The sequence below is a fragment of the Pogona vitticeps genome, chromosome 9 (genome assembly GCF_051106095.1).
Source record: "Pogona vitticeps strain Pit_001003342236 chromosome 9, PviZW2.1, whole genome shotgun sequence".
Classification (NCBI taxonomy): domain Eukaryota; kingdom Metazoa; phylum Chordata; class Lepidosauria; order Squamata; family Agamidae; genus Pogona; species Pogona vitticeps.
In genome coordinates, this window is record NC_135791.1 from 19691178 (window position 1) to 19704433 (window position 13256).

At 41.3% G+C, this 13256-nt stretch overlaps 1 protein-coding gene across 1 annotated transcript in view; it reads right to left on the reverse strand.

Annotated features, from left to right (window-relative positions):
- Nucleotides 1-992: 992 nt before the first annotated feature.
- The window catches only part of LOC110071066 (uncharacterized), a 35434-nt gene continuing 23170 nt past the window's right edge, over nucleotides 993-13256 (reverse strand). Inside the window, exons 26-35 of the mRNA XM_078380288.1 lie at nucleotides 13012-13044; nucleotides 12140-12160; nucleotides 11266-11310; nucleotides 8616-8633; nucleotides 8182-8208; nucleotides 7359-7391; nucleotides 5305-5322; nucleotides 4202-4237; nucleotides 3736-3762; nucleotides 993-1927 (exon numbers count right to left, since the gene is read on the reverse strand). Coding sequence (XP_078236414.1) covers nucleotides 1841-1927; nucleotides 3736-3762; nucleotides 4202-4237; nucleotides 5305-5322; nucleotides 7359-7391; nucleotides 8182-8208; nucleotides 8616-8633; nucleotides 11266-11310; nucleotides 12140-12160; nucleotides 13012-13044 — 345 coding nt within the window. The 3' untranslated portion in view covers nucleotides 993-1840. The remainder of the gene's footprint in view (nucleotides 1928-3735; nucleotides 3763-4201; nucleotides 4238-5304; nucleotides 5323-7358; nucleotides 7392-8181; nucleotides 8209-8615; nucleotides 8634-11265; nucleotides 11311-12139; nucleotides 12161-13011; nucleotides 13045-13256) is intronic.

Here is a 13256-nt window from a genome sequence, read left to right on the forward strand (position 1 = left end):
ATTTTGCTTTTGTACATTGCCCATATACACACACACACAAGGATAGTGTGGACTTGGAAGCAGGGGAAAAACTGAATTGATTTATATGAGACGTGTAATCTACAGAAATAGCAGAAATAGCAAGAAATGTACTAATTGAACTGAGTGCCATGTGAAGGGGTCCAGTGGCCTAAATACCACATGACTATGTATCCAAATATATTGATATAAAAAAGGAGGAAAAAGAAACAATTCAAATGATCCATGTGATCAGGCCCTAATTCTCCTTGCTTGTTCTGTTGTTAACAAGTCAAAAAGCAAAAGTTCTTCTTTATTGCAATTTCCTTATCAGTTGATTATCAATACTTACTAGAAGGCTGCCTAGAACACCACCAACCTAAAAGAGAGAAAGAAAGAGTGAGTCTTCTTTTGTGGAGGGTAAGCAGGCAATTAATTTGCATTTAGAGATATCTTAAGAGATAAGAGGCTTAATCAGAATGAAAAAAGTATGCATGGCTTGATCAAGGAGAGCAATGAGGTCTCTCTTTCCAGTTTCATCTCCTCAAAGCTACTGCTTGCTCTTTTGCTTTGCTTGAAATTAAACTGTATGCTGGCCCATCTAGGGGCCTGCCAACATAACTTCTCTTTCTCAGAAAAGTTGACACGGAATCAGTCTAAAGAAAATAGCCTCCAATATCTGTGTAGTAGAGGGAGAACAGGGAGATAGACCAAAACAGACATCCTCCTTCCCTCTGCAGCTGATAAGAGAATAAGCAAATGTTTTCTAAACACTGGTATCAGTTCACTCTGTTGTCAGTACTCACTGGTTTCAGTACTCCACCAACTAATCCACTAACGACCTAAAGGGGGGAAAAAAAGGAGCAATGATCATTCTTTTTGGTAGGGCAATCAGATAATTAATTTGCATTCAAACATTTTCCAGAGGCAAGAAGCTAAATCAGGACAAAAGACATGTGGAGGAAAGCAAGGAAATCATTGAGTCCACATTCAGCTCTCCTCCAAGATAATGATTGCTGGTTGAAGGTGGTTCAGTTTATATGATCTGCTGTCCCATATTGGTTTCCTTCTATTTAATTTGCCTTTCTTAGAAAAGAAATGAATTAGTCTAAATGTCACTGCATGTCAATACGTGTGTACTCCACATAGAAGTAGAGGAATGAGACCAAGAACATTCAGCCACCCTTTCGGAGCTTCACAGTACAAAAACATATGTTTTGCTTTGTCATAATTTCGTTATCATATCACTAATTGTGAGTAGTTACTAGAAGATCACTTACAACATTATCAAACGACTAAACAAGAAAAAGGAGATGCGATTCTTCCTTTTTGTAGGGCAAGCACGTAATTAATTACTGTTGATAGTTTAGTCATCAAAAAAACATATTAGGGTGTAAAAGTCAGAGCAAAATCAGTGATGAAAATAATGCTCTCCATCTCATTCATTTCCAGAACAGCTCAAAATATGCTCTGGCAAACGTCTGGAAAACTCAGGTGTCAAAAACTGTCCTTCTTACATATATTTCCTTCACAGTGAATTCATAGCTGCAGACAGCAACTGAACACTCCTTAGCTGATCAGCTGAGAAAGTTCAGATGCCAGTAGAAGACACGATGCCCTGAAAGATCGTTCAAAATTGGAAGAAACACATAGCGGCAAAGCTATAATACTGTACTGGCTTCAAGGCATTGTCAGGATTTTCTCTTGCATGGCAAGGTCTCCCTGATGGTCCTTATTGTTTACCCAGGAGGAGGTTAGCTGCTAACAAACACATTTAAATACAATTACAGATCAAGATCTATGTCTTGCCCATTTCTCTCCCTGTATGTCTGTGTGTGTCTTTCTACTCATATTCATATGCATTAGTATGGATATAGCTCAAAAGAAACAAAGAAAAAGATATACATACTGGAGATCTCTTCTTTCGTTGCTATTTAATGGGGGAAAATTGAGAACAATCATTAGCACAAGGCAAAAATCAAGTGCAAACAATTATTTTATGACAACTCTAATGCCACAAGAACATTTAAGCCATTACATTCTCCAAACCTCTTCCTCAACCTCCGGGGGAGCAAGGATATCCCTGTTTGTTCTTCCTGTTTTTGCTGTTGAAAGATGTTGCTGCAGCTGCCCCTGGTTAGTGCTTGTCCAGGGCAAAGAATGGTGCCAGCTAAGCCACCTCCCCCATGTGTCGCCCGAGAGGAGGGACTCACCAGGGCAAGTCTTAGCCAGCCTGCCAGTGGCGGCCGATGAATCCTTCAGCATCCCCTCCTTCCACAAGTAAGGGACAGGGTGAGGATCGGACAAGGAAGGAGCAGTCGGGAGGTGGGCCACTGCCTGAGAGGTGGGACACTCTGGTCATGCCTGTGGCCACGTTTTCAGCCCTTCAATCCTTGTTCTCCACAGCTTAAAGCACAAGACTTTCCCTATCTATAACCTGACCACCGTCACCAAGCCAGAGCCGCCACCAATAACATAAAACTGACAAACAAAGAGAAGATGAGTAGACATAATTGGTACATTGCGCTAATCACAGAGAAAGCCCAACTCTCTGAAAAGGGGGGACAGAGGGGAGATGCAGATCAATACAGTCATCTGGTTGATTTTCACATTCGGAAGCCAAGTGTTCTTTTGGTGTTGTCTGGATAATCAAGGCAGGCGTGAGAGGGAGAGCTTCTCCCTGTATGACTCCCAAACTGTGGAAGGCACATCCTTCAAAATTCCCATCCTTTTTCTCTCTTTCTGCCCTGAGGAAACGTGTGAAAACATGTCTCTTTCATGGGTGTAGAACCTCTCCCTGACTGTAATATTTCTATCTTCGAGTGCATTCCCTGCACTTTACGTGGGGGCTGTTGGAAGTTTTTTTGTTTTCTTTTTTATTTCATGGATTTTATGGTTCTCACTATTACAGCAACTCTAACAATGCTAAGAATCTCAGAACTGCAGAAGCTAAGGATCATCGGGTGCAGCCCCTCTGAAGGAGCCACAGTGGGGAACTGAACTCCCAACCTCTGGCTCGGCAGCTAGAGAGCAAGAACACTGAGCTATCCAGTAGTTTGGTTTCTTTTTTCCCTGGGGAGGATTCTTGTCAGCTGCCTTGAGTATTATTTTCTAGTAGAAAGGCGGGCATAAAGGTGACAGGTAAGATGAGGGAGAAAAAGAAGGAGAAAGCTTTGGACAGTGGAGAAGGGACAGGGCTCTGTGGCACAAGATTTTTAGAGCATAAACAACCAAAACTATAGAAATCAACAGCTATTCTCCTTCTTGAGGAATGTTTCTAAATATTCTCTTCAAATTTTCCAAGAGGATTGTTGGAAACCTCCGTCTTAAGTCTCTTCGTTGTGAGAGCTCCTCCTAGGTAAGGATGTGTGATGTAATGTGCAAAGCAAGGTTTCAGTTTAGCCTCATCACATCATAACAGGGTTTTTTCCTGGCAAGAAAGAACCCTGTAAGGATATGCAATGCATTTTAATTCTTAGGAGGTTTTTACACACGACTATCACCAAGGTGAAAACCAAACTGGAAAGATATTTACTTTGTGGTTATCAAGAGATAGCACCGCTTATTACTGTCACAGTAGAGATGAACCACCAGTGGATAATCAAATACTACACAGAACTACAGGGAAAAGACTGTCCCATCAGGCCAGACCTCTTTGTCTATGTTGTTGTCATCAAATCAAAAAGCAAAAGTTCTTCTTTATTGCAATTTCCTTATCAGTTGATTATCAATACTTACTAGAAGGCCGCCTACAACACCACCAACCTAAAAGAGAGAAAGGAAGAGTGAGTCTTCTTTTGTGGAGGGTAAGCAGGCAATTAATTTGCATTTAGAGATTTCTTAGAGATAAGAGGCTTAATCAGAATGAAAAAAGTATGCATGGCTTGATCAAGGAGAGCAATGAGGTCTCTCTTTCCAGTTTCATCTCCTCAAAGCTACTGCTTGCTCATTTGCTTTACTTGAAATCAAACTGTATGCTGGCCCCTCTAGGGGCCTGTCAACATAACTTCTCTTTCTCAGAAAAGTTGACACGGAATCAGTCTAAAGAAAATAGCCTCCAATATCTGTGTAGTAGAGGAAGAAGAGGGAGACAGACCAAAAAGATTCAGTTAAACAGACATCCTCCTCTCCTCTGTAGCTGATAAGTGAACAAGCAAATGTTTTCTAAACACTGGTATCAGTTCACTCTGTTGTCAGTACTCACTGGTTTCAGTACTCCACCAACTAATCCACTAACGACCTAAAGGGGGGAAAAAAAGGAGCAATGATCATTCTTTTTGGTAGGGCAATCAGATAATTAATTTGCATTCAAACATTTTCCAGAGGCAAGAAGCTAAATCAGGACAAAAGACATGTGGAGGAAAGCAAGGAAATCATTGAGTCCACATTCAGCTCTCCTCCAAGATAATGATTGCTGGTTGAAGGTGGTTCAGTTTATATGATCTGCTGTCCCATATTGGTTTCCTCCTATTTAATTTGCCTTTCCTAGAAAAGAAATGAATTAGTCTAAATGCCATTGCATGTCAATACGTGAGTATTCCACATAGAAGTAGAGGAATGAGATCAAGAACATTCAGCCACCCTTTCGGAGCTGCACAGTAAAAAAAAAAATGTTTTGCTTTGTCATAATTTCGGTATCATATCACTAATTGTCAGTAGTCACTGGAAGATCACTTACAACATTATCAAATGACTAAACAAGAAAAAGGAGATGTGATTCTTCCTTTTTGTAGGGCAAGCACGTGGTTAATTACTGTTGATAGTTTTGTCATCAAAAAAACATATTAGGGTGTAAAAGTCAGAGCAAAATCAGTGATGAAAATAATGCTCTCCATCTCATTCATTTTCAGAACAGCTCAAAATATCCTCTGGCAAATGTCTGGAAAACTCAGGTGTCAAAAACTGTCCTTCTTACATATATTTCCTTCACAGCGAATTCATAGCTGCAGACAGCAACTGAACACTCCTTAGCTGATCAGCTGAGAAAGTTCAGATGCCAGTAGAAGAAACGATGCCCTGAAAGATCGTTCAAAATTGGAAGAAACACATGGTGGCAGAGCCATAATACTGTACTGGCTTCAAAGCATTGTCAGGATTTTCTCTTGCATGGCAAGGTCTCCCTGATGGTCCTTATTGTTTACCCAGGAGGAGGTTAGCTGCTAACAAACACATTTAAATACAATTACAGATCAAGATCTATGTCTTGCCCATTTCTCTCCCTGTATGTCTGTGTGTGTCTTTCTACTCATATTCATATGCATTAGTATGGATATAGCTCAAAAGAAACAAAGAAAAAGGCATACTTACTGGAGATCTCTTTCGGCGCTATTGAATGGGAAGAAATTGAGAACAATCATTAGTATTTCTTCTCCTTTTCTTGCCACCCATATGGACAAGAAAGGGAAAAATCACTTGCAAGTAATGCTTTTATGAGGACTAATTTCTAATGCCACAAGAACATTCAAGCCTTCACATTCTCCAAACATCTTCCTCAACCTCTGGGGGAGCAAGTATCCCCATTTGTTTTTTCCTGGTTTTGCTGTTGAATGATGTTGCTGCAGCTGCCCTGGGTTAGTGCTTGTCCAGGGCAAAGAATGGTGCCAGCTAAGCCACCTCCCCTATGAGTAGCCTGAGAGGAGGGACTCGCCAGGGCAAGTCTCAACCAGCCTGCGAGTTGCGGCCGATGAATCCTTCAGCGCCCCCTCCTTCCACAAGCAAGGGATAGGGTGAGGATGGGACAAGGAAGGAGCAGTTGGCAGGTGGGCCACTGGCTGAGAGATGGGACACTCCGGTCATGCCTGTGGCCACATATCCAGTGTTGTCTGGATAAACAAGGCAGGCGTGAGAGGGAGGGCCTCTCCCTGTATGACTCCCAAACTGTGGAAGGCACATCCTTCAAAATTCCCATCCCTTTTCTCTCTGCCCTGAGGAAACATGTAAAACATGTCTTTTCATGAGTGTAGAACCTCTCCCTGACTGTAATATTTCTATCTTTTTTTAAGAGGGGTTTTTAATAAGTTTTTGTTTCTCTTTTTGTTTCAAGGATTTTATGGTTCTCACTGTTACAACAATTCTAGCTATGATAAAAATTTTAGAACTGCACAGTCTAAGGATCACCAAGTCTAGCCACTCTGAAGGAGCCACAGTGGGGAACTGAACTCCCAACTTCTGGCTCTGCAGCTAGAGAGCCAGATCACTGAGTTATCCAGTAGTTTGGTTTATTTTTCCTCTGGGAAGAAGACTTGTCAGCTGCCAAGTATTATTTTCTAGTAGAAAGGCGGGCATACGGGTGACAGGTAAGATGAAGGAGAAAAAGAAGGAGAAAGCTTTGGAAACTGGAGAAGGAACAGGACTCTGTGGCACAAGATTTCTCCCTGTATCAGCAACCAAAAATATAGAAATCAACAGCTATTCTCCTTCTTGAGGAATGTTTCTAAATATTCTCTGTAAATTTACTAACAGGGTTATTGGAAAGTTCTCCGTCTTAGTCTCTTCCTTGTGAGAGCTCCTCCTAGGTAAGGATATGTGATGTAATGTGCAAAGCAAGGTTTCAATTTAGCCTCATCACATCATGACAGGGTTTTTTTCCTGGCAATAGAGAACCCTGTAAATATATCCAATGCATTTTAATTCTTAGGAGCTTTTTTTACACACCACTATCACCAACGTGAGAAGCAAACTGGAAAGATAATTACTTTGTGGTTATCAGGAGATAGCACCGCTTATTACTGTCACAGTAGAGATGAACAACCAGTGGATAATCAGGTACTACACAGAACTACAGGGAAAGGACTGTCCCATCAGGCCAGACCTCTTTGCCCATGTTGTTGTTAACAAGTCAAAGACAGTAAGTTCTTTATTGCAATTTCCATATCAGTTGATTAATTATAATACTACAAGACCGCCTACAAGATTAGTAAACTAAAAGAGAGAAAGGAAAAATGAGTGTTCTTTTGTGGAGGATAAGCAGGCATTTAATTTGCGTTTAGCGATTTCGTAGAGATAAGAGGTTCCATCAGAATGAAAAAAGTATGCATGGCTTTATCAAGGAGAGCAATGAGATCTCTCTTTCCACTTTCATCTCCTCAAAGCTACTGCTTGCTCTTTTGCTTTGCTTGAAATCAAACTGTATGCTGGCCCATCTAGGGGCCTGCCAACGTAACTTGTCCTTCCCAGAAAAGTTGACAGGGAATCAGTCTAAAGACAAATGGCCTCTAATATCTGTGTAGTAGAGGGAGAAGAGGGAGATAGACCAAAAGGATTCAGTTAAACAGGCTTCCTCCGCTCCTCTGTAGCTGATAAGAGAACAAGCAAATGTTTTCTAAACACCCGTATCAGTTCACTCTGTTGTCAGTACTCACTGTTAGTAATCCATTAACTAATCCACCAGCGACCTAAAAGGGGGAAAAAAGGAGGAGTGATCATTTTTTTGGTAGGGCAATCAGGTGATTAATTTGCATTCAAACATTTTCCAGAGGCAAGAAGCTTAACCAGGACAAAAGACATGTGGAGGAAAGCAAGGAAATCATTTAGTCCACATTCAGATCTCCTCCAAGATAATGACTGCTATTTAAAGGTGGTTCAATTTATATGATCTGCTGTCCCATATTGGTTTCCTCCTATTTAATTTGCCTTTCCTAGAAAAGCATGAATCAGTCTAAATGCCAAGAACATTCAGCCACCCTTTCGGAGCTGCACAGTACAAAAACACATGTTTTTCTTTGTCATAATTTCAGTATCAGATCACTAATTGTCATTAGTCACTGGAAGATAATTCACAACATCATCAAGCGGCTAAAAAAGAAAAAGGAGCAGTGATTCTTCCTTTTTGTAGGGCAAGTACATTTATTATTTATTTATTGGACTTATATACCGCCCCATAGCGCTACAAGCACTCTCCGGGCGGTTTACAATATTTTAATTATACAGGCTACACATTGCCCCCCCCCCCCCAGCAAGCTGGGTACTCATTTTACCAACCTGGGAAGGATGGAAGGCTGAGTCAACCTTGAGCCGGCTAATTACATGGTTAATTACTGATGATAGTTCATTCTTTAAAAAAACATATTAGGGTGTTAAAGGCAGAGAGAAGGCGGGTTGCCTATTATGTGGTGGAGAAACTAAAAATTAAACTTTTTTCTCCCTTCTAAGCTCCACAGCAGTCATATAATTAACAGTACTCACTGGAAGACTACTCGTTAGACCAGTGACCTGAAACAGAGAAAGAAACAGTGATTCTTTTTTTAGGGAAAGCAGGGATTTAATTTGCTTTTAGAGATTACCCAGAGAGAAGAGGCTTAGTCAGGGAAGCAGGGAAGGCTCTCAGGCCACTTCCACCTCATCCCAAAGATCAGGCTTGCTCTTTCAACTTTGATTAAACTCATAGCACCAGCAGGCCCATCTAGGAACCTCCAACTTTTAACTTGAATTTTTTAAGAAGAGATGAACCAGGATCAGTCTAAAGACAAGTGGCTGCTAATATCTGTATAATGCACATAGAGGGGGAGAGACCAAAAATATCCAGCTAAACAAACTTCCTCCTCTCCTCTGTTGTTGATAATAAAACAAGCAAATGTCTTCTAAAGGCAAACATTGCTTCACGTATTGTCTGTACTTACTGTAGATGTCAAACCACCCTAAAAGGGAAAAACAAAGGAGCGGTGATTAATCCTTTTTGTGCAGCAAGCAGGTAATTGATTTGCATTGAAGGATTTCCCCCAAATAAGAGGCTTCATCAGGATCAAAAATGTATGCAGGGGTGTATGAAGGAGACCAGGAAAGTCTCTGTCTAGTTTTAGCTCTTGCTTTATATTTTTCTTTTGCAGATGGCCTATCTGCGATTCTCCAATTGAAATTGTCTTTCCAGAGAAAATCGAACAGAATCACTCTGAAGACCACTGCATTTCTATATTGGAGTCTTCTGCACCAAAGCCTAAAGGTGATGAGTTGTCATCAAAAGCTCATTGTTTTTTTTAAAAAATCTGGTTTGTGGTCCACTGAAGGCATCACCTCCTCGTGCTTTTGCATTGCATAAAAATAGGAGAAATAGACAGACCAACAGATGGGACCCCTCAAAAGTTCCTTGTCTAATCTGTTTTAGGTAGACAAAGAACAAGCAACTGTTTTTCTAGATCATATTTTTACATCCTTTGATCATTTTCAATAATGATCAGAAGACCAGGCAGCAAAGTGCCAGCTGCTTTAAAAAATAAAAAGAGTACCACTCTCAAAGTGGATAAGGCACACAAAATTCAAAATTCCACTTAGTTTGCGTTCTCATTGACTTTAGGAAAAGAGTATAAATAAAGCTTTTACATGGGCGCTGAACCTGACCCTAACTGCAAAGTTTTTATCTATTTGCACAATTCATAGATTTTACATGGTTTTCTGGTAAGTAGGTTTGGTTTCATTTGATTTCAAGGATTTTATGGTCCCATTAGTTCTATTTGTAGGAAAAATCATTGTCAGCTGCCTTGAGTCGGGCAGTAGGACCCCAATAACCACAAGATCTGTATCCGCTGATTCATTTACCCATAGTGTCAAAATATTAAACAAATTGAAAATAAAATCCAAATATATATATACTTGATGGTGAAGGTATCAGAAATGGCCAATAGAAGGAGCCAGATACCATGCTATTTATAGTGTTTGCTAGAGATATAGATTTCCATGATGTCATTACCAGAACTGGCCACCATATACAAATTATAAATTTTATACAATTTGGAAATTATAAATAAAATACAATATAGAAATTGAAAAAACAAAGGCCTGATAATATCTGTGCACTTCACATAGAGGGAGAAGAAGGGAAATGATCAAAAGCATTCAGCTTAGCAGACTTCTACTCTGTATGTAACACACATTCTAGTGATTTGGGGGGGATTCATTTCAAGGATGTTATATTCCTGTTTCTTTCACTTCTTTTTGCTGTAGGGATGATTCCTGTCAGCTGTCTTGAGCATGACTTTGTAGCAGAAAGACCCGTATCGGTATCAAGGAAAGCAGTGAAGTCTCTCAGTCCATTTCTAGCTCATGTCAAAGCTAATGCTTGTTATATTGCCCTGGTTAAACTCATACAATGTTGGTTGTTGTGGGTTTTTTGGCTTCTTTGTCTGTGTTCTGAAGGTTGTTCTTCCTGACGTTTCACCAGTCTCTGTGGCCGGCATCTTCAGAGGACTGGAGGGGCAACTCTGTCCATGGAGCAACCTTCAGAACACGGCTAAAGAACCCCCCCAAAAACCCCGCAACAACCATCAGATCCCGGTCCTGAAAGCCTTCGAGAAAGCATTCATACGATGTTGCGTTACTCCACCTACTGTCCGGCAAGCGGAACAGCCCTGCGTGGGAGTCCTGGGTCCTTTGATTGCAATGCATTGCTTCCAGAGGAACCCTTGCAAGCGAGGAGAACCTACCCATCAGAAAACAGTATCTGACATATTGCTGTACCATTTAATATTTCAAACAAATCAAAGTGATGGGGCTGCAGGGTCCCATAATTGTTCCCTCATTATGCCCAAGTTAGATCATAGCTCCAACTTGCAGTAGCATGACGCATGGCCATTAGGTATGCATTTTACCGGTCAGCACTGTAACTGTAGGTCAGTTTTTCCATGCTAGAAGACCTCTCTCTTTTTTGTTTGTTCTAGCAGTGTATTGCCATATAATCCTTAGTGTGGTATGCCATGCTTTTCGATCCTATTGATAATTCTTCAAAGCAAATTAATAGAGGAAGATGGCAGCCATTTTTCTAGAGCCGCTACCCTTCTAGAATAGATTTTAAAAATATTTCTGCAGTAGGAGTGTTGGTATATTGATAAACATATGTCAACACCTACTGCCTGGTACTGCCTGGCAAGGGGTACAGCCCAGGGTGGGGGTGCTGGGTCCACTGAGTGCAACACATTAATTTCAGAGGCTCCAGCACAACAGAGGAAAATCTTCCAATTAGAAAACAGTACCTGACATATCCATGACATATCCATATTTTGAGTACCAGTAAAATACACTTTTTTTAAAGAAAAAAATTAAAATGACGGGGTTTTCGTGCCCCATCAAACAAGACACAAAGCTTTATCAGCAGCATGGCTTGCTGGCTACAACAATTCGATTCAAAGAAAATGAATTGGTAACATGAAAGAAATTGGGGCACTCATCCCGGTATATATACCACGTGACTGCCGTGCAATACAACCGAGGTATGGAAAGTATCCTTAGAATTGGGAAATGTCTGCCCGGGCTCCCCGCGGCCCCCTTGTCAGGACTCACCACTGGAAGACTGTTTAGCAGACCGCCTACCAGAGGTTCAGGCTCCTGAAAGAGAGAAAGGAGCAGTCAATCATCATTCTGGAGGGCAAGCAGGCAATACATTCTGGAATATATACATCAAAGGCTCGAGGGATCAAATGTATTTAATCAACATTTCATTTGAGTTACGTCTCAGTAAAGTGGCAGCAAAAGCTATTCCTCAAAAGAATATTGTACCCAAATGAGTCCTCCAAAATTTATATGAAGGTGTAAAATTCAAAGGAAATCAACCCTGAGTGCTCACTGGAAGGACAGATCCTGAAGCTGAGGCTCCAGTACTTTGGCCTTCTCATGAGAAGAGAGGACTCCCTGGAAAAGACCCTGATGTTGGGAAAGTGTGAAGGCAAGAGGAGAAGGGGACGACAGAGGATGAGATGGTTGGACAGTGTCACCGAAGCAACTAACATGAATCTGACCCAACTCCGGGAGGCAGCGGAAGACAGGAGGGCCTGGCGTGCTCCGGTCCGTGGGGTCACGAAGAGTCAGACACGACTAAACTACGAAACGTTACGTAAAATTCAATGGCAGAAATCAGGTTCTTCCACTTTGCTCACCTTTACAATTGCTCAACATTTCCTCAGCCATAATGAAAACACACAAGACAAACACAGATATCAAAAGCACATTGCCCAGGTCTCTTTCACTATTGGTTACTCTAGAGGACGGTAAGTTGCTAAGTCATCTAAAAATGAAATTAATCCTAACACCAATGGAGATTAATGTGTGTTCCTGCATATTTCTCTCTTTGTGTGCGTATGTGTTTGTGTGTCTACTCACATTCACATGAATTGAAATGCATGTATCTCAAAAGAAACAAAGAAAAAGACATACTTACTGCAGATCTCTTCTTTAGGTGCTATTCAATGGGAAGAAATCGAAAACAATCATTAGTATTTCTTCTCGTTTTCTTGCCACCCATATGGACAAGAGAGGCAAAAATCACCTGCAAGCAAAGCTTTTATGCCACAAGAACATTCAAGCCTTCACATTCTCCAAACATCTTCCTCAACCTCTGGGGTAGCAAGGATCCCCCCTGTTTGTTTTTCCTGGGTTTGCTGTTGAACGATGTTGCTGCAGGTGCCCTGGGTTAGTGCTTGTCCAGGGCAAAGAATGGTGCCAGCTGAGCCACCTCCCCCATGAGTCGCCCGAGAGGAGGGACTCACCAGGGCAAGCCTTAGCCAGCCTGCCAGTGGCAGCCGATGAATCCTTCTGCGCCCCCTCCTTCCACAAGTAAGGGACAGGGTGAGGATCGGACAAGGAAGGAGCAGTCGGGAAGTGGGCCACTGCCTGAGAGATGTTTCCCCCAAAATAAGACAGGCTCTCATAATTTTTTGCTACAAAAACCGTGGAGGGCAGGGTTTCACTTAACTGGGGCTCATTTTTTGGACAGGGCTTATGTTATAAGCATCCTGAAAAATCATAGGAGGGCTTATTTTCAGGTTAGGCCTCATTTTCGGGGAAACGGTTTTGGTAATTCATAGGTGATTGAGATGAGATTTTATCTAACTAATCTGTGTGTAAAGGTCAGCATGAAATCACAACCCAAACTCATCCTACATTTATGACAATCGGTGTGAGATGTGAATTGCAAACAGCACACATCAGCATGGAAGTCCGGGGTTCCTCCAGTCAGACAAACTGATTCTTGTCTTTAGTAATTTAGTGGAAATTAAAAGACAAGCCATCATAAGTATCAGCAATACTCACTAAATGACCCAATAAATGCCCAATTTTGCCAACCTGCAATGCAAAAAAACACAGTTACTTCTTAGGCCTGGAGGTGGGTAGAACAAACCAGTCCTTAGTCAACCAAAAACCTCCTGGTTCATATCGTTCATTTAGCACCATCAATGCACACATTGCTTCAGAATGACATTTAAAAAAACACACCTTCCAATCTGAAAAGAGAATGAGAAGCAGGTAGGATCCATGAAATTTAAGATCAAAGCAAA